At 38.3% G+C, this 27,535-nt stretch overlaps 1 protein-coding gene across 5 annotated transcripts in view; it reads left to right on the top strand.

Annotated features, from left to right (window-relative positions):
• The first annotated feature begins 1,656 nt into the window (after positions 1–1,656).
• OSBPL9 (oxysterol binding protein like 9) overlaps positions 1,657–27,535 on the top strand; it is a 63,832-nt gene continuing 37,953 nt past the window's right edge. For 4 of the 5 annotated variants that reach the window (XM_050901041.1, XM_050901040.1, XM_050901044.1 and 1 more), the window contains exons 1-4: positions 1,657–1,799; positions 10,448–10,498; positions 14,409–14,487; positions 26,961–27,037. In XM_050901041.1, coding sequence (XP_050756998.1) covers positions 1,689–1,799; positions 10,448–10,498; positions 14,409–14,487; positions 26,961–27,037 — 318 coding nt within the window. In that variant the 5' untranslated portion in view covers positions 1,657–1,688. The remainder of the gene's footprint in view (positions 1,800–10,447; positions 10,499–14,408; positions 14,488–26,960; positions 27,038–27,535) is intronic. The other variant, XM_050901045.1, reaches the window with a different exon arrangement.

Consider the following 27,535-nt stretch of genomic DNA (forward strand, 5'->3'; position numbering starts at 1 on the left):
AGACAGCCCTTTCACAGTTAAGCCAAGAGGTTTTTCGCACAAGCTCTTTGCATAGTTTCAACTCTTGTGGTATCATACAGTCAAAGTAGTGATCTGAGATAATAAAGCTCCAGTCCAACTACAGCTTTAAATGGTAGTACTGGTAATGTTCTGGCACCATCTGATGTTTTTTGTTTTGCTTGCCTGGGTATAATCTCTAGGCAGCCACACTTTGTTTAGCCAATGAAACTAAAGAAGAAAACAGACTACTAAGGTCATATGCAGCTTGAAAAACAATGTTATCAAAATTAACAAACTGGGTTTCAAGACTGAACTGTGCATTAGCTAGATTAAACTGGTAACACCATGCATAAACACACCACCAGGTGACTCCAAGGGGTGTTATAAAGTCAACGCTATAAATTCCACTTGGTAACAAACTAGTAAGCAATGTGACATCTGAAATGGGAAGATGAATTAGAAATATGGAAGTATTTCTTATTTTCTAAAATCAAACACAGAAGCTCTGCCTTTGAGTGATTCTTTTTCACAAAAGGGGTAACTGGGGTGATTTTTCTATTAAAATTAGCTTAACTTAGTATAAAGTTGCAATGCTTTAAGACACTAGACCTCTCAGCCCTACTATAAAGGGATTTTTATATTAAAATCATAAAAAGAAAAAAATGGTTTTATATTTGGTTAAAAAAAGGGAAAAGTTATTCCATGAATACTGTAAAGATTGCATGACAAACACAAACCCCAACCCCATGGTAAAAGCACTATTTCTGAATCCCTAGGAAGGAACATGAGTATCTCTATGGGTCCTTTGAAGTTTTTATGTTAAAGTACAAGTGAAGTTATGTACTTATGTCAGAGATCAGTGCCAAAGAACATTTCTTGCACTGAACAACAGATTTACAATTGTCCATAGCTCCTGGGGAATTCATTCCACATTCTTGGATCAGACCAGAGGAAAGCTGTGTCCCATTTAAATAAACCTTATCCTTAAAAGCTTATCTCAAGCCTCGAATGTTTTTTATACACCCTGGACCCTGGCCATATAGCCCCTTCAGGAGAAGACCCAGGCCCTTGGACTCACTGGTAAGCCCAACAGGCACTGTGGACAGGCAAACAACAGAGAGGCAAAGGGACGAGCACAACAGCAAGAGAAATGAAAAGGTGCCATGGTGCCAAGTATTTTAGGGGACAGGATAACGCCTTCCCGCCCTCACACAACGGAAGCACCAGGGCACCGTGCCCTCACCACACCACTGCCACCGCGCAGCCCTCCCTCACGCCTCGCCCTCTGCCTCCCCTGCACCGCGAGGAGAAGCCCCGCCACTTCAGGGACCGGATCCCTCAGTTAACACCCGCAAACCCAAGTCCTTCGGTCGCCCAGGCTCCTCTCGCCCCCCGCTCTCCTCACCACACGCTACCTCGCCCCCGCCCGCCTTTCCGTTGCCTGACCGCGCCCCGCCTCCGCTCCAGCCGTTGGGCTGCCTGCCCCGCCCCTCCCCCCGAGGCGCGTCGCCGCTGCGCACACAAACCACGCCTCTTCCCCGCCCGCCCTCCGGGGAAGTGTGGCTTCTGGCCCCGCCCCCGCGCTGCGTGCCCCGCCTCTTTCCCTCCTGGCGGCCGCCGTGTCTCTCCCCTGCTCCCCTCACCGAACGGGCGGTGTGTGTGGTGGTGGTGCCGGTTCGGTGCCTAAGATGGCGTCTATCATGGAGGGCCCGCTGAGCAAATGGACCAATGTCATGAAGGGCTGGCAGTACCGCTGGTTCGTGCTGGACTATAACGCCGGGCTCCTCTCCTACTACACGGTGAGGGGCAGCGGCGGGCCGGGCGGGTGAGGAGCCGGGAGACCGGCTGAGGCGCAGGGTGGGGGTGGGGAGGGGACTCGGGGCGGTGTGAGTGCTCGGGTGGCCAATGGGGAAGGAGGAGGCGGCGGGAGCAGCCAATGGGGTGGCCCTGCGGGGAGATTTATCGGTGGGGGCGACCGGCGTTGTTATTGTTGGCGGCCGGCGCGGGGGGAGGGGGCGGGAGCGGGAGCGGCCGTTGCCCCCTCGCGGGGAGTTCCCTGGCGGCCGGTGGCTCCGGAGCCGGCGTCGCCGGTGGGGTCTCGGAAAGCCGTAGGTGGCTCCCGGGGCCTCACACCGTCCCGGGGGAGTGAGGCCGGCCCGCTCGCTCCGGGTGGTCCGGAGCCTTGCTCGGTGATGGCCTCGGGCTCCTGGGTCCCGCTGTCTCAGCGCTCCGCAATCTGTCCAGCGGGAACTTGGTCTCGCCCTGATTTGGCCGCTCTGCCCAGGCGACGGGCCCGTGAGGGTGTCGCCTTCCCGGCGGCTCGCCTCAGAAACGTCTGCGCGGAGCAGCGATCTTCTGTGTCACTTCTTACCCGAGGGTCACGGACACGATGTGACTGCACACGCCGAGTTCGCTGCCTCAACAGCAGGTTGCTTCCCAGTTTGAGATTGACTTTCCTGTTTCCGTTGAGGACTTCCTACTTTGAAGCACGAACTTTTAAAGTGCAGTGTATTAAGAAACAGGGATGACTGTTGACTTGACTTTTGACTTGACTCTTTTTTGTGTAACCACTGTCAGGTCCTGACTTGCTAGCTTGTTCGGCTTCTTACATAAAAATGTGAATTAAGTTACAGATATTTTAGCAGTATGAATTCATTTTTTCAGGGATATACCCTTAAATGAGAAGGCTAACTGGCTGAACTGCATGCACGCACAGCTAAGTTTTTTTAGCATGGAGCAATTGCTATTAGTGTGTCAGTCTGGATAAAACACATACAAATTTAACCTGTAGTAAATTGTAATAGACTTATAGCAAATAACTTGGAGTATCATGCTGTCTGTGAAGGTGTATTCATACAGAAGCATTGCATATAAAACTTTTTTCCCCTAAATCTGGATTTCCAGCCCTATTAGGAGAGAGCTTATCTCTCCAGACCTGGGAGTTGATAAGGCTCTCAGCATAAAACAGTTACAGACTCTCAAACAATTTTGGTTCATGTAGGTTCAAAATCCCTCACCTGGAATATGGATAGAGAAATGAAAGTGCTTTTATAGTTGCTTTTTAATGGCTGTTCAAATGTCAACTGTTTCACTGAGATGAATTAGTGAGTGTAGTCTAAGTAGAGGTCCAAGGTACAAAGTCATTTAATGCTCAGCTACAGAAATAGAAACATTTGCTGATGACTAGTGCATATAATAATAATTCTGGTTATTGCACTGACTTTCATTCTATGGTCTTCACCTGTTTAATAAAAATCAGTTCTTATATTTCATTATTTCCTATGATTAGGTATCCCAACATCTGCATTACACTTTTATTTTGTATAATTTATTATGTTTTCTGTTATTGTAATGACTTTTAGTTCACACATTTAAAAATCCTTTTTTTAACTACCTGTCCTAAAAAATTCAAGTTGGGTTCAAGAAATCAAATTGTGTTCTCTGCTTTGTGTGCCTTTACCACTAGGAAATACCTGCAGTTAACATTTACTTTAGAATGCTTTCCTTATCCATGTGCTATCTTTTCTGCACATATATCTGTAAAGTACTTGTTATGTCATTCTCTAGACAACTGAATTCATTCTTGTACCTAAGGGTGTGTATCATGTTGAAAGACTGGCTGCCAAAAGAACAGGTCCTTCAGCATGCATGCTTCTTCATGTGTGCTGGCATGATTACTCATAGGGCTGTAGGGTCAGCTGGAGCATGGGTTTGAAAGATAATTCAGATCAAGTCCCAGTTGCCCGCGTGCCTCACAAGTCCTACTATTAGCATTGAGAAGGTAGTGGGATACTCCTTCTTTCAGCTCTACCTTTAGTTTTAGAGTAATAACTCCTGAATGGTAGTTTACAAGGCTGTGGTACATAAGCAACATTAATTTGGAATGTTAGCGGGTTTGGGGGCTTTATTTATGTGGGGAAATGACCTGTTGTGATTCTATATGTGCAGACTTGTATTTTGAATTAAAGGCTTATCTATGCAATCAGGTACATAGGGTTGTGTACTCCGTTCCCTCTGTGCCAGTTTCAGTCTGAAGCAATATAGTTGCCTTGCTCTGCTTGTGTAAGTGTAACTGGATGATTTTTGAGCCTGAAACTGGCCCTTCCCTATGAGCGTAATGCATGGGTGGGCTAGGCTGAGATTGTTTTGACCTGGCTGTATAGACATGCAATCTGGAAACAGTTTTGCTGATAGGAGAGATTACAGTTAACAGTTAGCTTTTACCTGCTCATCACTTCTCGCAGACTCCTCAGCCCATTTCAATTCAGAAAGTTGCACATGCAGGAAACACTTTCTCCGGTAGATCCAATAGCCAGTTAACCTTTGGCAGAGGAGCTGTGGAAAACTGCAGGGTAATAACTTCTGATGCAGCTGAACTTTCCGTCAGAGCTAGAGCCAGAAACATATGTCTCTTCGTAGGTGTGTCCTTGCACTGTTGTATTTAGTCTTCCTTGGTAGTAACTTAAAATAGACTGCCGAAAAGTACCCTTAATGTGGAATAAACATTCAAACAGAGTTAGTGTGCAATAGTATTGTACATGTGGGGAAAAAAAAAGCACCTAAATTAGTATGCTTTGTCTTTTGGTAAAATAAGTAGATGTTAACCTAAATATGTTTTGGATACATACATCAGAAGCAAATTAATTCAATTAAGTTTACATTTCTGACATGATTAGAACTTTCAAGGAGCAAGGCAAAAGATTTTACATCAAGTCTGAGTCAGAAAAAAAATGAGAATGTAATGTTCACACTTATTTCTGTTTTCATTTGTGTATTCCTTCCTCTCTACTTAGTTGTATTGCAGTGAACACTAGTAGTACTACTTGCAAGTGTGAATGCAAATGTTTCTCATTTGCATTTCCAAGTTGTTTTACAAAGTTTTTTTACAATGCCAAATTGTTTGCTTTTTTCCCCACTTCTTCTGTAGTTTGTGGGTTTTTTTCTCTTTCAGAATAGAAATGTACATCCTCAAATTTGCTTATAATTACATTTGTTTAAATTTATTTATGAATTATATATTTCAGAGAGTATGATCTGGACTTGTCATCCAAATATTGTCTTTACATGGTTTTGCTCGAATAAATGATTGTCTGATATCAGTAAATGGTTACTTTTTTCTTTTTTTTGAAGAGCAAAATATGAAATAAATAACTGTGTGCCATTTTGGATCAGTTTGACCAATGGTTTGACAAATTACTTCTTTTTTTCCCCTCAATATTCTTTGATTTGTGAATCCACCAATGTTTTCTCTTGAAGGTATAGCAGATGTAAGTTTACTGAAGCATTGTGTTTTTTTCAGTGTGTAGTTGGCTGCACTGACAATATTTAACAGAAAAGTCTCAAAGTGGCTGATTTCTGCCTTCTGCTGGTGCAGGAGCTGTAAAGTTGTTCCGTGAGCTGGAGTCCAGCTGAAAAATAACTTTATGCTGATTTATTTTTTCAGCTGAATTTGTTCTGTCGTTTGTTTTCTGCATGTCAGTATAAAAATGTGTGTTGGCGTTATACTGAAAGATAGTATGAGGACAAAGAAATGGCTAGGGAGGAAGAGGGAGTTGAACGCAATTTGCTTTTTGTTTGTGTTTTCTGGCAGAAGTGCTGTCTTAAATACACATCAGCTATAGCCTTGATTACCCTTGGGAATCCTGTAGAAATAATCCAGAGAACCCCTCAAGGTTAAAAATCTGATTTAAATTGTTTTAAGTGTACTCTTTAAATAAATATTTTAATTGTGTAATAAATTGAAAGCAGAACTGGCATAGCTGTGCAAACAATGGTAAAACCAGGGCCAGTAGATAGGAAGGTCAGTTCCTTAAAATATTTTAAAACTTCGTGGATATTTGACATACGGTGGTATTGAAAGGAGAACTGTTCAAAATGTTGTAGACTTAAACAGCAGCCTTGTATAGTGAATGAGGGTTACAAGAAAAAATTGTTGTGTGTGACAACTCCATAGTGTGTATTGTTGAAACAAAACTGGGTAGCCTCCCATCATCTTAACGGTTCTTGCACCGATCAATGCCTAACGAATAGATTTAAATGCTTAGATGTTCTGTTGTTGTTTCATTAATCATTCCATCAAACTACTTTTAAAAACATATGCTGGTTGAATGCTTTCAGGAGCAAAATCTGTGTGAAAACAGTCATTAGGAGGAAGTAGTTGTGGTGGTGTAAAAATATTTTTCCCCTCATGCTTTTTAAAGATTGCTGCTGGTTAGCAACTTTAATACTGGTTGTACTGTATTGAAGAGCTGCTTGTGGATTGTACAATCCAGATATTGAGGAGGGGGAGTCAAATTTTGCAGCAGTTTCATGAACCTTTGGTGATGAACTGAAAACAAATCTTGTTAACTTGATTTCAAATGATGCCTCTGAAGCTGGAGTCATGGCTCAGTGCCCCTATGGCAGAGACTTTCAGTTGAATGCGTTTTCCTGCTTTTTCCAAATACAGTTTCTAAATCAACAGCTGTGTGCAAAAATCCCAAGAAAACAGGAAAAAACCCATTTGCTTTTGCACAAACATTCCCTTTGAGGTCTCTGCTTTCCATTCTCACCTGAGGTGACGCTTTTTCCTGTAATAACTTGATCTGTCACATGCAGTGCAAACAGCTCAGTGAGTCTAATAAAAACAGACAAAACTATAAGCAAACTAGGTATAATAAGAAAAAGAATTCTGAATTTACAAACACAGGATAAAAAATATTGATGGCTATTATGCAATGCTAAATTGAATTTTGTACATAGTTTTAACTTTGTATCACAGGTTTTGATACACTGAGTAAATTGTTAGAGGATTGTAATTTAAGTAGTTGACTCCTCTTTGGTAGTTAGGCTATGGGTCTGGTTTTAGGTCTCCCAATACTTGATTTTGTACTGGTACTCTGAACTGCTTGTTGTCTGTCCTCTCAAAGCCAGCCACATTGTCTGCTCCATTAATTTGACAAAGAGTAGTTGGGTGCTCATGTAGGATCTGGATCAAGATGGGTACAGTTTGGCAAATCAGAAGAGTACAGATCATGTGCTAACTGTGGATCCAAAGAAAACCAGTTCAGTACCTAAATCTGTTCACTTACCTGCAAAATCTCATCTATTACATGTTTTTAATATTTTCTTTATTAGGTGTGCAAAATAAAACCAGTAGCAATCCAGAGGATCAATTTGTTGTTGTTGTTGGATTACAACTTAGTTTAAGGTTTCTAGCTATTTAAAAGTCTTTCCTCAATGCGGGTTGGGAATGGAGCAGTTAAGCTGAGTCTAATGAGCTAATGAATTGTCAGGTGAGAGATACAATTTAATGAATAAGCTTTCTTTAAAATAACAATTATACAGTATAAACTTCTAATAGCAATTACAGTATTTAGAAATTTGAAAAGATCTACATGGTGATCAGATACCCAGTCCTGTTGCAGATATAGGCTGTTTAGTCTGTAGCTGTGCTTCTTGGGGAAGAGGCTGAAGGGAGGGTCCTGTGATTGTGCTGTGTCTTTTACACCTTGATCCAGTTAAGGCCTCTCATGCATTTATCTGTTGTAGGATTCTGTAAGCAGTGTAATGCTTTTCTATGTCAGGAACCATAAATTCTTGCCTTACTTTTTTCAGATACGCATGGCATCTGTTGGGGTTAAATGAGCCCCAGTGGCATCCTCAGTTATTGCTGCAGTGTTTTGGTTCCTGTTTTATGACTGCATCCACAAAAGTCAAAGCTTTAGCTACAGAAACAACATGGCTGTTACATGCTGTCCCTGTGCTCAAGGAGGTCCTCCTCTGAGACTGGAGTGTGCTTTGCAAGGGAGCTAGAGGAATGGTGGGCTGGGAACAGCATGTAAAGTTTTAAAATTGTTGGGGTTTATTTCTGCTTGAAAAATGAGGATTGCCTTAGCATTTGATGAGAACAATGACTATTATGGAAAGTGGTCCAAACTAAAGCTTCTCCTGTAGATGTAGTATCAGGTACTGGAATGATAGGTGCTTTGTTCCAGTTAGGTAGGATGAATTAGATTTACCGCTTCATTATAATTGGTATTAACCAATTAAAGCTCTGTCTGAACATGGCGAAATTGTAAGTATACAGGACCACGCTCTGAGCCTGTGATTTATCTTGTGAATCTTTTTGCAGACTAAGAACATTATAATGTTTAAACTTAATTTCGATTCCATTAAAATGTGGTGTACAAGGAAAAGGAAGGCTTTTACAGTGACTTTTGCAGTTGAGTTGATAGTCATCTGCACAGTGGAAATCAGGGTTGTTGGGATTCTGCCCTCCCTTGCACTAGGACTAGCTCTCATCTTCCCTGCACTTAGCTGGTTGAGGGATCTAAACCATACCAAAACGAATGTCTCTTCTGCTGCCTTTGCTTTTTGTCTGATTTGGTTCGCTGCCTGTGCTCAGTACAGCGAGCTGGGAGTGCTTTGCCTGGCACGCCGGAGGGCCTGGAGTGTGTGATCCGGACAGTCAGACCTGATAGGTTTCTTTCAGCTGCTGCAGAGTTGCATCCTCAGTCCAGATACTTTCTTTGCTGCTAAGGTTATGCCAGTATTTCTTCTTGAAACCACCAGAGGGAGTAATAAGCCCTCAGTAGTGTCCTCCCATTTTAGGAGAACTCTCAAGGCAGTGAATATAAAAAATAAAAGTGTACTCTAGTGACGTGTGTCCCAAGTATATACAATTTCTGATAGGAAATTATTGCAGTAATTCTGTTTCTAGATCCTTTCTTGGTTTTGAGCTTTTCAAAAAACCCACAAAACGTCAGAAAAATCTTCCTTATGTAGAAGTTTTCATTCAGGAAATCTACAATGAAATTATATATCTGTAGAATACATTATGGATGCACTGCTGGTCTTTACTTCCATTTCATTGTGACCAGCTAACCTGTATTGATGTGAAAACAGGTAGATTAATACTGATGGTTTCTAACATTCAGAAGACAACTCTGACAAATCAGAGACTGAATTGAATGAGAGATCAGCAAAAACATTATTTGAAGCTCCGACTGCTATATTTTTAAATTATCTTTCGTGAATAGGATTTGCTGTGACTGTTCTCCGTGTAGCTATATCTCAGATATGTAGCAGATGAAGAATAATTTGTTGCTGTTAAGGCTGGTACTTCTCGTTCCTGTCTTTTTTTCCACTGATATCAATAAGATTTCATTGTCTAATGGCTTCAGTGAAAATAGAGCTGGTCATAATCACATCAATATATTGTCCAGATGGAATTGTTACAATACTGTTGGAAGGAAGTGGATATTTCAGAAGATGACAGCAAGAGAATCTGTTCATGAGACACCAGTGATAGCTGTGTTTTCGTGACCTGAAAGAATGTAGTTTGAATATTTGGATGGTAAGAGAGAAGAGGTTGTATTAGACAAGACTACCTTTGCAGATAAGGCTACAAAGACATGCAGTTTACCATTTAAAAAACAGAAGGAGTGTGTGTGTGTGTAGTTAAAAACCAGAAGATATTTTGCATCTATCAGAAAACTGAGTATTTAGGATGACGGAAATGTTTTCTTTTTTTCTTTATCTTAAAGAGTTTGTGTGTGTGCTACTTTGGCTTGCCACTATTGCCCAATAACACTTACAACATTGGCAGAAAGTTACTGACAAATCTACCTGAGTCAGTGCTGGGAATAGCTGAAAGTTCAAGGTATCACAATTTCAAGCTAGAAGTGAGTTGGCTGTTTAGAATTGCCTGTTTGGGGGGGGTGAGATTTTTTCCCCTGGAATTCCCTTGTCAGTGCTTCAAACAGATACTAAAGAAGAGATTCAGTAATTTAGCTGCAAGGTAGGCTAGTCTACAGGTTTGAGCACTGGTTATGGATGTAGGAATCCTGTTTTCTGATCTGGGCTCTTACCACTTAAATGGCTATAAACATAACTTTTCTAACTGTTGTAATGAAAGCACGCTGTACTATCTAGGAAGTAGACATAGAAACCTGTCTAAACATGAAATTTGTATCTGTATGACAAGGGGTGTGAATCTGGAAAACCTTCTGACAGAGGTATAATTGCATTTGTACAATTCTGCCTGCCCAGCTGGCTTTTGTTATGGACACTTTTCTGAAAGTAGGAGAGAAAGGAGGAAGAAGTAAATCAGTATACTGCCAATTTTTAATATTTCCTAATTCCTTTCTTCTTCACTTCTTTTTACTTTCTATAAAGGTGTGGACTGCATCTTCTAAGTATTTCTTCAAGGTATCTACAAAACTTCTTGAAGTGGGATATTGTATTCTTATTTTTTGAAGGATTACTTTTTCATACTATGGTGGTGTACTTTCTTTTGTGTGAGAACTAACCTATTTTGTAACAGAAGTTGCATCTCGTTCAATCAGTCAATAAAACATTATACAAAAATGCTTTATTCTTTTCTCAGTTGCTTTGAATAACTAACTTTCTCCTTGCAATTCTTATTGTATTTTTTAATCCAGTGATCTGTTTTTTTCTGTTTCAGTCAAAAGACAAAATGATGAGAGGATCACGCCGAGGGTGTGTTAGACTCAGGGTAAGTGTTGTTTTATTCAGTACTTAATGACTTACTGTGTATAATATGGCCTAATGGAGAGAACTGCAAGGAGACTTTTGAGGTTTGGGCTCTATTCCTGACTCTGCAAAATACTGAAATAGTGAAAGTATTTAAAGAAAGAAAACATTAGAGGTCAAGTGACATGCTGGGCTAATTACATTCTATAATTTTATATATTGTATAAAAACATTATACGTTTTATACATTGTATAAAAAAGCATTATATGACAGAGTAAGATGGGTTAGTAGTAGCATGCTATGAAAAAGTTGCTGTTTGCAGTTCTCATTTCTTTGTGTGTGGAGATATTTATGTATATGCATATATGTTCTGTACCTACAGAAGTCATTGCAAAATTATTTCCTTCTGTCCTTCTGATTTGCCTTTATTCTCTTACTGTGTCCTCCATTCTGCCAGTTTGGACACTCTTTAAGCCTGCCACTTGACTATGCTTGAGCTTAGTGAAACAAAGGAGGACTGGAGAGGGAAGGAAGAAAACAGCAGGCAAAGTTTTTGAAATATCAGCTGGGGGTGGTACAAATTGGGGAAACAGAGGTAAGAAGATGCAGAGTGGGAAAGCTGTGTGTTATGTGTTTGAAGCACTCCGGCTTGGGACATTTAACCTTGAGTGCTGCTGTTGTAGCTTGAAATGACAGTACTGAAGTGAGGTGGGAATGCTGTGATGTCTTTGCATGTGCCCAGTTTCTATCTTGTGGTCACGCACGTACCAAAAATATTTGTTGCACATGTCCTGTTTCTATATTTTTTCCCATTCCTCATAGAATCTCTCATTCCAGTATGCAGCAGTCTTGTGAAGAGCTCATGTAAATAGGGGGAAGGAGTCAGGAGGATAATGGGTATGAATGGGAGCATTTTGAGTCTTGAAGTAAGAGAAGTATAGGGAAGGTGATCTGTGGTCTGACACACAATGTGATGAGTGTTGCAGCAGAACTCTGCTTCTTCCAGTTATTCCTTCTGTTGTTACTCCTTTCTAGTCTTTCTGTGGGCCTAATAAAGGGGTACCTATAGCCTTTTGAGACTCATACAGAGAACCTCCATTCACTTGGATTCCAGATGATTTTTTTGCACTTTCCCTTGTTTAATGTATTGATATCTTAATTTAGAATTTCTTTAAAGGTAATGTAAACTCAAACCACTGTCTAGAACATGACATTCCCAAAGATTCATGAGGATGTTTTTTGCATTGTGCAGAAAATTTTAGTCTGAAAAACCATGCCTGCTTTAATAGTGTTGTGAGCCTGTCAATGTGGAGGTTGGCCTCAGCCTGTCAGTTTAGGAAATACTAAAAGTGAACAATCTGTTCAATATTGTGTGATCCATCTTTATATGTATTTAACATAAAACAATCCCTTTCTCTTCCCCCATCTGCTACTCTCCCACCCCAAATTACTCTTTGGAGTTTTCTGAAGATTTGCTGACTCCCCCATTCTTTCTTTGAATGCATGTGGGGTTTTTTTGTGAGGGAGGAAGGAATCTTTCCTTTTTCTGCTTTTGTAAAGCAGCTCTTTTGGCAGATGACAGTGATACGATAGCTGAACAGATGGGCTTCTGCAGTCTGAAATTCTATCAAAGAGATTTTCTGTTTAGAGTGATTGTTGATTTGTAACTGTAGGTGTGAACATAAACAAACATGTAATTTAAGCAATTTGGCTAAAATACTTCCTTTTTTCTTGAATGGATTTTTAAAAGCTTGTTCCTCACCTTTTTGCTCTTGATATACATGTTTCATAGGCCTGAAGTTTCATCTTCAAATTCTTTTGTTGATTGTCATAGTGTACTTAGGAAGGTGTGTTCATAGAGGAATCTATGTCATCTGTACTATGCTTAAGTCCTGCTTAACTTTTCTGGAATACACACTTAAACTTTCACACTTTAGTTTTTCTTCTACTTGTCCATATGTATTATCTACATGACAACAGAAGCATCTTCGGTGCTTACGCTCAGACCCTTTGTCTCAGCATTGCAATTAGAGTGTGTGCACTTTATGCAGCTTTGTGCTGAGATCACAGACAGTGGTGTGCTCTTCCTCCTCAGTTTCCTCCCATCAGTTAGGATGGAGGCAGGATTTAGCTGTCCTAGTCTGACCTTTTTAGCTTTACATCAGTTTTACCTATATTCTTTGGGGAGAATATCTTGGTCATGTTCTTGGTGTCTGACTTACAGATTTTTTTATATAGCTGGTGAGGAGAATGATACTGTACAACTTGCAGTGATCTTCTGATTTTTTGCGTAGCAAAACGTGTACTTAAGGTGCCAGACATTTTTTATCTATTGGTATATTAAAAAAACCCCCACAACATTCTGGCAAAATGAATCTGGCCCATCATGTCATGTCACTGGCACACCGCGTGATTACCAGATAATCTCTGAAAGTAATGGCTAGTCTTCTGGTTGTTGTTATGTCCTGGCACTAAAAGTATTCAGAGTTATACTGGCTTGGGTACACTTTTTAGGTGGCTCTTTTATAGTGACCACAGAGCTGTCCTTGGAAAGCCTATGTGGAAGATACTCTTTTGGCGAAGTTAAATGGTACATTTTTGGCAGCGGAGGGAAGAAAAAACAGTTTGGAGCTATTCTTTCCTGCTCTATAGCCTTGAATTACATATGGTTGATGCTATTCTTAAATAGGACCTGTTCCTTCCACTCTGTCTTGTGGTACCTGTGGTAGTCCCAGCCATACATGCGCTGGTACCATTGGCCAGAAACCTCATATAGGGGCTATGAAGAATGTGTGTGAATAAGATTGATTCAGATCCCTCTGCCCCTAAGTCTGTACCAAAACAATTCTTATGTTTTGGCCAGCCTGATATATACCTGACCCCCTACTCTGCAGTTGCTGTATGATACTTGGCTGAATGAAATGAAGCACTTGTTGGAATTGACTCACAGGCGCTCGTACTACTGTTACTTGCTGTTTACTCTGACAGTAAGGGCAGAATTTACCCTTTAAATATGTGCACCTTCCAGTGATGTCTGTCTGTTTTGTGGAAGGGGGAAGGATAAAACAGATCCTGATGCTATGTTTCCTGGAGAAGAAGAGAAACTGAGTAAATCCATTGGTGATTTTTGAACTAAATGTTATAATTTGTTGGAGTTGGCAGAATGGTCTGGAATGGTTCTTTTTTCAGTGTTGTCTTCTCCTGGGTGAAATCGTGTTATTTACTAAGTGTTGAGGGGGGGTGAGGGGGTGGCAGGAATGCAGATGTGGATAGATTTGTAAATAACTAAGCACAGATGGCCTTTAACTCTATAATTTATTTGCATTTCCTTCTAATAATTCATGAGGAATTAGAAGACAAAGCTAGCTGCTTTTGATATATCCTGATGACTTACTGTTAATATTTACTTAGGAGCTGAAAATTAGATCATGCAGTGTGCCAGTGACATGACATGATGGGCCAAATTCATTCTGCTAGAATGATTTATATTTTTTTATAGACTGGTAGATAAAATCAGGTCAAGAGCTTCTTTTTGTAGAGTATCTATGAATTAGTATTCTTATACATGGAAAGTACTTATAAAATATTGCTCCCCACTCTTTAAAATATAAGTTGCAATGTAGTAGGAAACTGTTTACTATAATGATGCTGTAGCATAAAGCCACCTCCATTACAAAAATAAAAGATGCATATTCTTATCCAGAAAATCACAGTTTTACAAATAATTACTGTTTTTTTCTGCAACTAAAAATTTATTGTTTTAAAGAACTGACTTGCATCCTATGACTAAACAGAGAATCTTTCTGCTCTGTACTGTATTCAGTTTGCTTTTAATTTGTCAATGCTTTTTAAATTCCAGTGGTGTAGTGATAGAGTGTATGCTGCTGATGTCACTGCTTGCCTTATCAGGATTTTGTTCTTTGTTTCACAGGGAGCTGTGATTGGTATAGACGATGAGGACGACAGCACCTTCACAATAACTGTTGATCAGAAAACCTTCCATTTTCAGGGTGAGCTGAAAGAAGAGATTGTTTTTCCTTATAATAGATTCCACTTGTATTTGATGGATGATTTTAAATGTTTGGCAACAGAACAGCATGAATGAGCACACTGAGAACATTCTGGATCCAGGGGTGCTGCAGGTTAGGCAGGGATTTACATCTGCAGTGGATACATATGTGCTAGAAAGAGACTGTAGCTGTGGCAGGATTTGGAGATTAAAAATGTAAAGAATAAATCACTCAAGGGGAGAAAGTAATGGGCTTCTGATTATGAGTTTCGCTTACAAAACGTTTCTGATCTTCATTATCAAGATACAATTATGCATTTCTGTATGAAGAGAATCAAGACTGGTCTGAAGGTTGCAATTTGTATCCAAATAGAACTTAATGCTCAATTATGAGGAGACTAGAGGCAACATTTGGCTTAAAGGTGGAGCTTTGCTTCAAGATTTACCAGCTTGCATTCATTTCATCTACATTTCTGTGTCTTGTCTGCCAGTCACCATTTCTCTGCTATTATCCTTTTATTCACATTTACTAACACCAATGCCATCTGCCACTGCTATGTTTCGTCATTGCATGCTATGGTTCACCGGTAGAAAGGGTAAGGTACTATATAATTGTTATGTACTCCTTAAATTATTTTATCTGCAGCAGTAGGACAAAATACTGTGATAATATTGACTAGAGAACTTCTTTTTTCTGAATGTTAAAATCCTAGGGAAGTGTGATGAAAATATTTTTCAACTAACATTTGTTAGTCCTTTTGCTTTTCCTCTAAAACGTAGTGACTAAATCGTTTAATTGCTTTGCATAGAGCTGGAAACTGTAAATATCCAAAAGTCACATTTGCATTTAAGCAGTGATATTAATTTATATAAACTGGAATAATTCTATAACCTATATTTACTGTACATATTTTTAAATCAGTGATTTGGAAATGGGAGTTTTTATTAATACTGCTGTGTTTGTGAGAATATTTCTAATGATAAATATTAATTGTACACCATATTGTCACTGGCATCTGTATTCCTTGTGCTACAGTTCTTCCTAAATGCTGCTGCTGTACTCTGGCTTTTCACTGCATTAAGCCTCATAAACATACCTTCATAATGCTGAGCTCACAGTAATACTTAAATCTACTGTTCCCAAGGATAACTGATAAAATGCAAGCTAATTGCTAATGCAGTAATGGAATACCGTACTATGGCAGTCTTTCAGTACTAAGAAGCTAAATACTGCTGAATATTTGAGAACTTGATACAGGTAAATCTAGAAATCTCTCATCTTTAGTTACTAAGATATACCTTATTTAATACGTCTTATTTGCAGTGATTTCTTATATGCTATATTCTCTTTGGGGTAGTCAGATGTCTTAAAAGAAGACTGATAGTATTTGATACCAGTAATGTTCTGCTCTAAGTAATATTGATGATTTTTGAACACCAGTTTTGTCACATAACATCTCATGCTTTAGAATCTCAATTTGTGTGCATTTCATATCAGGTCAGGATTCCTGTATGCTCCTTCAGTGCAGAACTAAGATCTTGTACACTATTTTCTGTATTATGCTTTTTCTATTAGCATATTATGAAGATAACATCCCTGATATCCAGAAAATTGTAATGATACAAGCACAGTATTAATATATGTGGCTGTAATGCGAAAATGTAAAAAGACAGGTAAGATATTAGTGCTGGGATATTTCAGTATAAAACAGCTCTGTGGAACTATATCTGTAGTTCTTACGGTCACTATAAATGTATTCTCACCTCATGCAACCCTTATATCATATATAAATAAAATGTTTGTTCATTGTATTAAATTAATTCAGTATTACACAGGCTTTAATTTATGTCAAATATAGGTCACTATCAATCATGAATGGTGAATGGGCAATAATGTAAATACTACAAAATGTATTCTGAGACTACATAGGATATGTAGAACAGATTCTGGAAATAATCCAAGAAAACATGCAGTATTCCTAAAAATTTCTTTCTAAGATTTTTTTATGCATGATCCAGATAGAGCTTTGTTCTGTGAGATAGTCATAGCTATAAATACATTCACCCTTTATAAAATAAGTCTTATACAAGAGAAGACTGCTGCAGAAATGGCAACTTTTTTAAAGATACAATCTCTTCCTTCCTTCTTACCGCCTTCCTCCATTCTCAAAGACAGCCAGGGATCCAAACAACCTGGAGCCTAGTTGGGAAAACGACAGAACTTTAAAAATACCAAGATTTCAAAGATCTGCTGACCTGTGTCTAAGTTAGGGTCCCATCTGCAGTGGAACGGTTTCTCTTTCAGGCTCCAAAAGAAAAATGTTTTCATGTACTCAGATTTTAAGTACTGATTGGTGAAGACTTGAATCTTCTTTGGCCTCTGAAATTTTTCTGACAGGCAGTGATAGAATTTGAATTTGGGAAAGAAGGAAAAACTTCATACTGGATTAATTAATTATTTCTTAATGTCAGTTGCTCAAAATTGCACATCTGTCTAACACTCTAGAGATGAAAGAAATGAGATGAAGAGCAAATAAGTCATTTAAAGATGTCTGATCAACTTCTCACAGTGATGTTGTTCCCATGTGTTTGTGTATGTGTGTAACAATTTCTGAAGCGCGAAACCTCCAGCATCTCGCACTAAGATTTGACTGTCACTAGATCTTGGTAAATTCTGAGTCTTTCCAGTGTGCAGTTCATATTTTGTTGCTGCCTGTGACAGTCTCCCTCTATTCTGTTTGCAACTGTGCTTCCTCATGGCCATCCCTGTGTTGAACATCAGTAAAAGTTAAAAAGTTTTTATTACAAAGAAAATGTAGGCTTTGAATGATGTCTGCGTACGTATCAAATGGTATCCATGTACTTAGTACCTGGGTATAAAGGAAAGAAGTGAATTGAATAAATATGGGCAATAAAACAAATGGCATGTTTTGGTTTTACTGTCAGCTTAACTTTAGGTCTGCCAGAGTGCCCAGGAGACTTTTTCCCTTTATTTTATTGTTACGTATGGCTGTACTGATACCTGTTCACACTGGAGGGGGAAGGGAGGGGTAGGATGTCCACAGAAATTTTAAAATAGATTTTAAAATAATGTATTTCATCTCCCAGTTGGTCCTTGTTTGGTCATACTGTGTATCCAGTTTCATGGCTTGATTCTAAGGCTTCTGAATTAGGTAGATCTCAAAGCACTCCATTATGGGTTTGTTCAGATTAGATGCAGAAATCCATTCAACTTGCTGCAAGACATTTGGGATAATACTCTTAGTCTAATGTACCTTCCTGTCAAGAAGCTCTTTCCTGATAATATATTTTTTCTTGCTGTAATACATGTCCCTGTTCTAAATGTTCCATGACCTTCAAACACTGTGGGTTTTTTTTTCTTTTTTTTTTTTTTTTCTTTTAAGATCTTCATATCATCACCTAGCTGTAAGCTCTTTCCATTTGGAAAGTAAGTTCTTCTATCCTTCATATCACTTAGCTGCTCTTTCTGCTCACTAGGATGCTCGTGGCTTAAATTCAAGAGTGGGAACATGATGTTCAAGATAGTCCATCAAGGGTATTGTTACCTTCTTGATATTTGAATTGGTGTCTAACCTGAAGCAATAATGGCTTTTATTTGGACTGAAATACTTCACTAAACACACACTGTGTGCAGAAACAAGATTTCAGATTTTTAAACTCCTACCTGAAAACCCAGCTCTTATTTTTACAGCCTGCAGCACGGTTCCTTGGAAGACAAATCAGCCTGTTTTGTGTAGTAAAGGACCAAAAGATTGGAAGCAGTCCAGTGCATTGATCTGAGATGATTTTGCTTTAGCTTTTGTCTTTCCTTTCCTATTCCTGCCACAAAAGTATCTGAGAAATGAAGCATCAGTGTGGCTGTGCAACTTTTTCTCTTATTACATGAAAGCTGTCAGCTGGTAAAGGTAGATTTCTCCTTCTTCCCCATCCTGCCCCAGTTTCTAGCTTGATTTGTGACTGCCTACCATCCCAGCTGAGAAAAGAGGGAGATATGCACAGCAAGAGGTTGCCTTAATGTTATAAAAGCAGGGAATTTTTGTTAATGTGGGACACAGCTATTGCTAAGGATATACTGGGGTCCACAAAGGCCTTAGTTGCTGAGCAGTATCAGAATTTGAGATTTTAAGTATTTGTATTAAGTATCAAAATTAAGTATGATGGCTTTAGACCTGTATTTCACCACTACCCAGGGAAGTAGTCAATATTTATAGTCTTCTATAAAACCTTAGCATTGTCCACCAAATAGAAGACAGGAAGCTGATTGCCCTTGTGGTATGAAGAGGCACTTTAGTCTATCAGATTACCCAATTTAAATAATGATTCATAAATTGCAGCCTTTTTCCCCAAAAGTTTTGAGACCTTTTTTAATTTGATATTGAAAAATGCCTAGAAAGAGATTCTGGTGTGAAATCTTGGTCTGTGCTGGTTTCCTCAATGATGTTTATAACTGCTGTGACCGCATCATTTCTCCTAAGCTAACATTTTTCAGGGTCTTTTGGGGTTCTGGTGATGCTGAAACAGTGAATTCCTCTATGCTATGCTCAACAGTGTTTTTATATTGCAGAGGAGGATGAGCAACTATTTTAAAAGTAAAGCTTCCAGCCTCGTGTCTTCACGCATTTAGATCAGAGCTGAGCTACCTGTCCTCCTCCCTTTAACTGACGAGATCTGTGCTGCACAAAGTTCTGGGCTGCATCTCGTCCTCTTCCGATCAGCAAAACTGCAAAAATTCCTCTGTGAACCAGACCTAGGTTTAGCTTTTGTAGTATGATTTTTCTGTCTTCCCCTCTCCTCCATCTACCTCCTTTTTGCTATTAATGTATTATACTAATATTTTGAGTAGTTGGAACTTGTGACCACAGCGCAGGGAAGGATGCGTGGTTGTGCTTTTACTGTTTCATGCAGTTCCTTCTTGCACCCGCAGCATGCTGTATTGTAATTGTCTATTTTCTAATCATACCATGAGTATGCCATTTTTAATGGGGTATCTGCACTCAATTATATGGTCATATATAAACACCTCTTGGTTTTACATTTCTTGAGGTTGAAGTGGCAGGTTCAAAATATGTGTTAAACTTGAGAGTAACAAAGAAAATAATGCCTTGAAACAGTATCTGTGTGATGTGTCCAGTTCTTTTTTCCTTCCTCTGGAAGAAATAGTGTATTTATTGCTTGTTACTCTTGCCATCAATATGAATCTATTATCTCAACTGTGTATGTGATACATGGCAACTATTTTGGAGGGGGATAAATGGTCAGAAAAGGTCTCACTATAAGGAGGGGAGGGATACTGAGAAGTTCAACACTCTTTTCCTTCTGTTTTAACAGGAAATTCCAGGTAGCAATAAACTTGAGTTTGACCTGTTAAATTGAGAACTAATTTTTGTTCTTCTGTTTTGATTTTTTTTTTTTTTTTTAGTTCAAGCCAAAATATGGTTTCTACCTTAAACTAGTAGTTTCTGAGCTAGTTCAGTGTGATCTGCAATGGCTTTTAAATGCAAACATACCTTGAAAGCCATTTCCACCAAATATACTATACAAAGTATTATTTAGTGTTATTGTTATTAATATTTAAATTTTTACATTCTCTAGTGAAAATCCAGATACTTGCAGATTGTCCCACATTCAGAAATGTTTAATTACGAAATTACATGTGGTGTATGAATTCCCAGAGAGAGCTAATAGCATCTTGATCGTGTATTTCCTTTGTCACACAAGTTTCCACCTGAAGATATGTTTATGGGCTGATTATAAAGCTTGCTAAAAAAGCCTTTGAGCTTAGGTAACAGTGAAACAGCAGTTTAGTTGGTTTCTCAAGATCACAGATTAATCTTACTAATACATTGTACACAGGAGACCATTTGATGGTTTTTCTTTGGATGAGATTAGACTTTCTCTTTCTGTCTTGTGACTACGCAGGAGTTTTCTGTAGGTACAGGGAGATCAGACTGGTCAAAAACCTGCAGAACAAAAGGAGGGTTGATTTATATGTGTGGGTGGAGAACGGCATCAGGAGGAAGATTAGTAGAAGGGAAAATAATGATTGTGACAACTCCAAAATTATGATGCAGAGGAAATAAGGTACTGAGACTATGTTCAACCTACTGACAGATGTGGGAGCTGCATGTGTTAGAAGGGAGTTTGTAAGCAATGAAAATATAGTATTTTGGTAGGCTTGTATGAAACCCTGCTTCATCTTGCATGTTTTCCTATGGTTTGAAAGTGACTGTAGAAAGCCATTTATTTAGCCACAGAACAGCCCTTTGATGTGTGTCTTTTCCACCTTATTGGGCACTACTGATAAAATCTCTCTCCATTGAGACTGGTGGCAAAAATCCTATCGATCTCAATATAGTCAGAATTTCACCTCTATCATCTGGTTATTTGTGTGTAAAGATACTACCTTATTTCTGCACTTGGCTGAGAAAATAAGGAATTTTGCATAAAAATCAGTGGAAGTTTTGTCAGAATGAAGGCTGCATAATTGATTCTATTGACTCTGTGGGTGTAATAGACTTTTTTTACTGAGTTCTGCCTGTAAGTAGGTCACAGTGAATGAAAATAAAATATGCATTTCATTTTGTGACAGTATGGTGTATTTATAAGTAATCTAGTGATTTTTTTAACTAATTCTTGAGGTTTTTCTTTCATCCTAATGCCCATGTAGATGCACACAGAAAAAAAAAAAAGGCACCAGTATGCTAATTCTGAGGTGATATGTTTTGTATATTCTGTCTTCCAAGTACTGCTGTGCATGACCTAGAAATGCTAGTGGTAAATGCTGTATTGTGGAGCAGAGTTGTTAAACTTGTTTATATCTAATCTTTAGATGATGCCAAGCTTAGGCTAGAAAAAGTAATCTGTTTTATGCTGTACTTTAACATTTGGTATACGTTATATAAACACATATAATCTCTTCACAACAAAGTAAATATTATAGGAACTCTAAATTACAAAATTTATTCTCTTATTTGGGAAATTACCAGAGGCTGAGAGCATTTAATGTAGTTGCATTTCACTTGCCTTCTTATCCTCATAGAATAGAACTTTTTAAAATCCCTGCCCTATCTGACTTGGCAGTTTGGGAAATTCAGAGATAAAGGACTATTTTAGGAGTTGTAAAACATAATTTTTCTGAATTACAGAAATTCCTCAGTAGAAGCAATGATTTTCTTTAGTACTTCTTTCATTCTGTAATTTTGTCCTTGGTAAAATAATTGCTTTTCTTTCTTTGTACCTCCTCTAGGAAAGAGTTCAGAAATTATTTTAGTATAAAATGGACGTTAAAATATCTTAGGAATAAGCTCAACCAGACAGATCACAAAAAATGCACGTCTTAAAAATATTATTATCATATTAAATCTCACTGTAATGCAATTACATACGTTTCAAGTGTGCTTCTCTGAACTAGTCGTAAATAGGACTGTGGTTGTGTTAAGTACTCCATAGTTGTCTCAGACATGCCTGAGGTGTCACAATAAATTACACAGGTACCTTTCGAAGTATGCGCTATAGACACAGTGGAGTGAAAGGTTAAGCATATGGGAACAAATTGTAATCTAGCTCATAAATACTAATTCTACTAGAAAAATGTAAAAATAGCTTAACTAACATAATCACGGTAAATTTGCAATGTTTCAGCCATTAATGATTCCAACCTCTTGCATACAGCAGTGAATATATAGCTCTGTGTGGATTTAGCTGGTTCCATGTGCAAATGTTCACTGTTAAATTGCAGTAAAAACTGAATTAATGATTCTGGCACTTAAAATAGAGAAAAGCACAGGGACAGTGTTCTCTCAGCTGCATACAGCATTGATATTTTTGTGGATAGTTGATGCCCTAGTACAATTTGAATTTCAGCTGACAAGGTAACTATCGCATTAACCCCTCAGACTAAGAACCACAATGAATATTCATGTAGTGTAGTGGGCTCCTCTATTTAATTTCTTTTTCTAATTAGTATAAAAAAATTTGAATCACTTATAAACAGCTGAAGTAACACCTTTACGTTTTTTAAGTGCCAGGTATTTCTCATATAGATGTCTCAGTGTTTCTTATTTGTCTTTTGTAATAGTGTTATTCTAGAGTCAGCCTAGGAAAAAGTAACTTGTTTCTCTCTCTTGCCCCCCGCCCTTCTTCTCTTTCTAGAAGTTTTGTATCAGGAGGGACCAGATATCGTTCCTCCATTTTTATATGAGCACAGATACTAGTGAAATTCCTTGGACTAGATAATAATTGCTTTATCCCAAATACGTTGGCAGACAGAAATTCTGGAGTAGCTTTCCCATAGGAATTGGGAGGGGAATTAGCTTTAAAATGGAGCCTGATCAAATCATGAAAAAAGTTGGAGTGATTTCAGGGTACTTGAGACATAGGACTAATGAGCAAGGCATTCTTGTCCCCTCTCTGCTGAAGAAAGCCTCCAGCATTTGCTGATGCAGAGTGGATATTATGTAGTGTGCATCACAAACTTTTTAGCTGAAAAAATATTAGAGCTTTTTCTTTGGCCAAAGTTGCCCTCTTTAAATGAAAAACGGCTTGGATATCTAGCTTTTCCTACAGATGGGTGGATAATGATCTCTGACCATTGTGTGTAGATTTTTCCCATAAATTGTTTCTGAGTGTGTTGGCTAATCTCTTTTTTGAATGTTCCCATTGATTTTTTTTTCATCAGTGATCTTTTGGCAGCTGTTCAGTTCTAAATTGCTTTTACCATTAGGGAGCTTTTACTTGCACCTAATCTCACAGCAGCCATTTTGATTAGATTTAATACAACTTTTCTCGCAGCTTGCTTTACTAAAAACTGCATCCTACTGTTTTCTCCGTGGTTTTCTTAAAAGAGTGTATGGAGGAGAGCCAGGAGGATCTGCTGTTGATGATAAATGGTCTGAAAGTTAAACCAGTGTCCTGAACAGAGAGTGCTCAAAAGGTTACAATGCTGTGTGTTTCCATGCAGTAAGCAGTCTTCTCATGGCAGTGTTCCTGAATTTATCGTGGCCGAGACTTTGTCTTAGTAGCAGGGTTGATGAGATTCATGTGTTCTACCTAAGGATTGATCATGCTGTGGCGTAAGTTTGCAATGTCTAGCATATGAGGAAAAAATACAGCTTTTTTCCTTCTGCTGAACCCTGACAGAAAGAGCTATAAGAGGGCTATTGGAGGAATAGAAGCTTCAAAGGTTAGTTTATTTGTGAGCATGGGAACGTCAGTTCAGTTTTTGAACTGTACTGATTGGTTGGTTTCTAGGTCTTCCCTGTTGCTGTAAGCCTTCTCTGTTCTGTTAGTGGTTCATAGACAAGTCTTAATGTGATAACCTTTATTCATGGGCTACTGTATATTGAGATTAGTATTTAACTAATACAGTGACCTCTTTTTGCTGGCAGTATGGAAGATCATAGGAAGTCTGTTGCAATACAAGGATTAATTCACTGGTCTGCAGCTTAATTGTTCCTTTTTTAGTTTAAATAATTGTGGGCAAAAAAACTTGAACATGGGATTTTTATATCCCGTGAATTACTTAGTAGCTCCTCAGTGACTTGTACCCCAGTTCCCCAGTAAGATGTTCTTTGGGACTGGGAGATGGTTGATTAAAAAATCACAGAAAAACAGAGAACAAGCCCAAGGAACCTTACACACATTGAAATATGTTGACCACCGCCACTTTGAACACACCTTTGAAAAGGTGAAGCATTGATACATTTGAAGTACTGATAGATTAATGACACAGGTAACTTTATGTGTTTACTGTTCAGTGGTGACTGATGTAAGAAACATAAGCTTGATTAATATGTCTGTCAGGACTAAGCAAAGGGGCCTGTGCTTGGTAAGCAGAACCAAAGAAGCTAATAAGCATTAAAATTACTGTCAGAGGAAAGTATACCTGATTCTAATTGACTAACTCAGTAATTGAAATTAATGTTAAAGTGTAAGCTGTGTTGTCAAAAAAGAACAGGGTGTTTGTGTGTGCATGTGTGTACATAATGTGAAAAGAAAAATTATAATTTGCACATTGCAAAATATGTTTGGCTTAATGCAGTCATCTGGGCAGAGTTCATATGGTTTCTGTCCCTTCATCCTGTCTAGTTTCACTGCATTATAAACTTGTCCTCAGCACCTACTTCAGAATTTCAGTTAAAATATAGAGAACTAGTAGGAAGAACCCCTGTAAGTTAGAAGTTCTTTCTAACGAGTTTTTGAGAGTATTACAGATGGCAAAATCCAGCGTTTTAATACTTGCTGCAGTTCCTGCAGAAAAGTTATTTACCTGCTGTTCCAAGTAACATTTAATTACTTTAACTTCTTCCTACAGACTTCCTTTGTGCATATGAGAGCACTTTGGGTAGTAACTTTCCCTTATGTCTAGTTTTTATTTGTGCAGGTTAATGGTATCATTACCAGAATACCTGTGGCAATTGATCACACTTTACTATTTTAAAAGGACAATGAATAGAGATTGGCTTGTAGTATCTGGGAAAATACGTATTTTTTTTAAAAACAGCTAGATTTCAAACTAGGCTTTTAATTTTACCTTGCATGTAATGGAAGTTTTGCTCCACTACTTTGAGGCCACCTCATCAGTTAGACTTGGAGTAAGTTTCTATATTAAAAAGACATTCTTACGTATTTCTCACAAACACATAGATTGTCAGTTCTTTCCTGATGGTTTTGTTAATTTGACATAATTAGTCTATATATACTGAAGTAAACAATGCAGTATGTTTATCTTGATATTGATAGGGTTTTCTTTGGGGAAACTAGAAAAATGTACAGCTTCCTCCTCCTAAAGGCAGGGGAGCATAAGAGAGAGAATCTTCTGTGGATTTCTGATTCTCCTTCCCTCATCCCTTCCTCTGGCCAATGAAATACCCTTTATAGGAATGAATGTGTGAAAAAGTAATAAATAATTTCCTAAAGGAGGGTTTATTTAACATATTTGGAAGACCTGTGGTGGTTTTGAGTATGGATGGGTTTGAGCTGCAGAATTCCAAAGAATAAAAGCAATGGAAACATAAGGGTGAGAAAGGGAACATTGAAAACAAAGCATTTTGAGGCTGGAGAGTACATTTCAGTATAATAACTTACAGATACTTCCTCTGAACTCCGTAACAAATAAGTCAGATAGGAATCTTAGTTCTTTTATTCATAATAGGTGCTAGCTCACTTAAGCTTTCCTTGCTTTTAACAGGCTTCCTGTTTCTTTTAAATACCTTCCACTTGAATGAGGAACTAGAAACAATTGTCAATAACTATTCTAAATCTGTATATGGGCCAGTTTGTTTACAGTCTATTTAATGACTGTGGATTTTTCTCTTCTGTCTTCACCTGGAGGCTACTGACTCTGCTCCTGTGGTTTTTAAACACTCTTAGAGCAGAGCAAGGAACTCTTTCAAACTAGCAGAGTAAAGGTGGCGTGTCTGTGCTGGGGATAGGGGGGAAGAAAAGCAGTATTGGGGGAAAAACATTAAAAAAAAAAAAAGGTGATGATAGTCCCTCATCTGTTTTGATCTGTTCTTCATCGTCCTTCTTCATCTCCTCTTCTCTTCCTTTGCCCTCCCAGTCCTGAAAGCCATCCACTGCCTCCTTTAATCATGACTTAATATATTGCTTTCTTAACTGTCACCGTCCGCAACTGAGAAGCATAATCATCTTCTTTTGTCATTACTTTCTGACTTGGATTCTTAATTAAAAATGTATGGTGGTCTGTTGCAGAAGTATGAAAATATTATTGTGTGTGTTGTCGTTAACATATGATACAGGTTCTATGCAGTTTTAGAGTAGGATTGTCTTGAGTTTAAAAAATGTTTATTGTATATTTCAGATTATTCTTTGTGCTTCGTTATTCACACTGGTGACGTGTAAAGAGTTGGTGTTTGTCCTGTCTTATGAATCCATACCTGAAAGGCTAACTTATTCAAAGTTGCTATGTCCACACTGAAGTAGAATTACTGGATAATTTATTACAGGTTGAACAGCTTCTTGTAACTAAGAAAATTTAAAATGACTTAATTAAGTGAGGAATGTCTGTGCAAGCACTCTTCTCATGTATGCCCCTAAAGACGGACAAGGGACAGATAATCACAAACAGCAATAATGCAGAACTCTTCTTACATTTATCATATTCTTATATTTATATTTAATTTTTTTATTTGACATATATGGTACGGTCATTAGTAGAATAAAATTTCTATCAAAGCATAAAAGCTTTTTGCATGCATGATTATTTAAAACATCTCTTCAGTACCATAGAGTAGATTAACACAATAATGTTACAGAGCTGTAACCACAGAAAAATAAACAGGATATTAAGACAACTGTGGAATTATGTCCTTGGTGACTTAAGAAAGATAGTGTGGTTTAATTTCCATATTTAGTGAGGACATCAGATCTGTTTGCTTATGGCTTTTAGTATGCTGCATATAATTTAACAATATCTTTTGAATACTTTTTCAGCTCGAGATGCTGATGAGAGAGAGAAGTGGATTCATGCTTTAGAGGACACCATTCTCCGCCATACCCTCCAGCTTCAGGCAAGTTCCACTGTCACTTTTAACTTGTTTTACTTTCTTTTTTTCAAAGCAATGAAATACAATGGCATGACTGCTAATATCAAACATATCTTTTATAACATCTGGCTGTTCTATGGCCTATACAGTATGACATCAGTATAGGAACCTGAGATTAGGTTCAAGTCAGTATATGACTTCTTTTTATTAACTCATAGTTTTAATTGGTGGTTCCAGACTGATTGTTGCACATTTAGTTCTTTCTTTTTTTTTTTTTTTAACTGGGAGTTAGTCCTTTTGGTGTCAAGCAGAAGGAGACATCTGGAAGCCTGTTGTGTGCTTGTACACCACCTAATTTTGAAACTGAGACAGCAGCATTGAACCTCTTTCTGGATGACAAAAATGGTAAATAGCTTATGTTTGAATCCACTGTGTAAGCTGGATATTGGTAGTTTTCTGGTTCTGAAAACAGATGGTTGGACTGAGAATGGTTCTTAGCACTAATTATCTAAGATCAGATTC

Source organism: Gymnogyps californianus, chromosome 8 (assembly GCF_018139145.2).
Source record: "Gymnogyps californianus isolate 813 chromosome 8, ASM1813914v2, whole genome shotgun sequence".
In the NCBI taxonomy this organism is placed as follows: domain Eukaryota; kingdom Metazoa; phylum Chordata; class Aves; order Accipitriformes; family Cathartidae; genus Gymnogyps; species Gymnogyps californianus.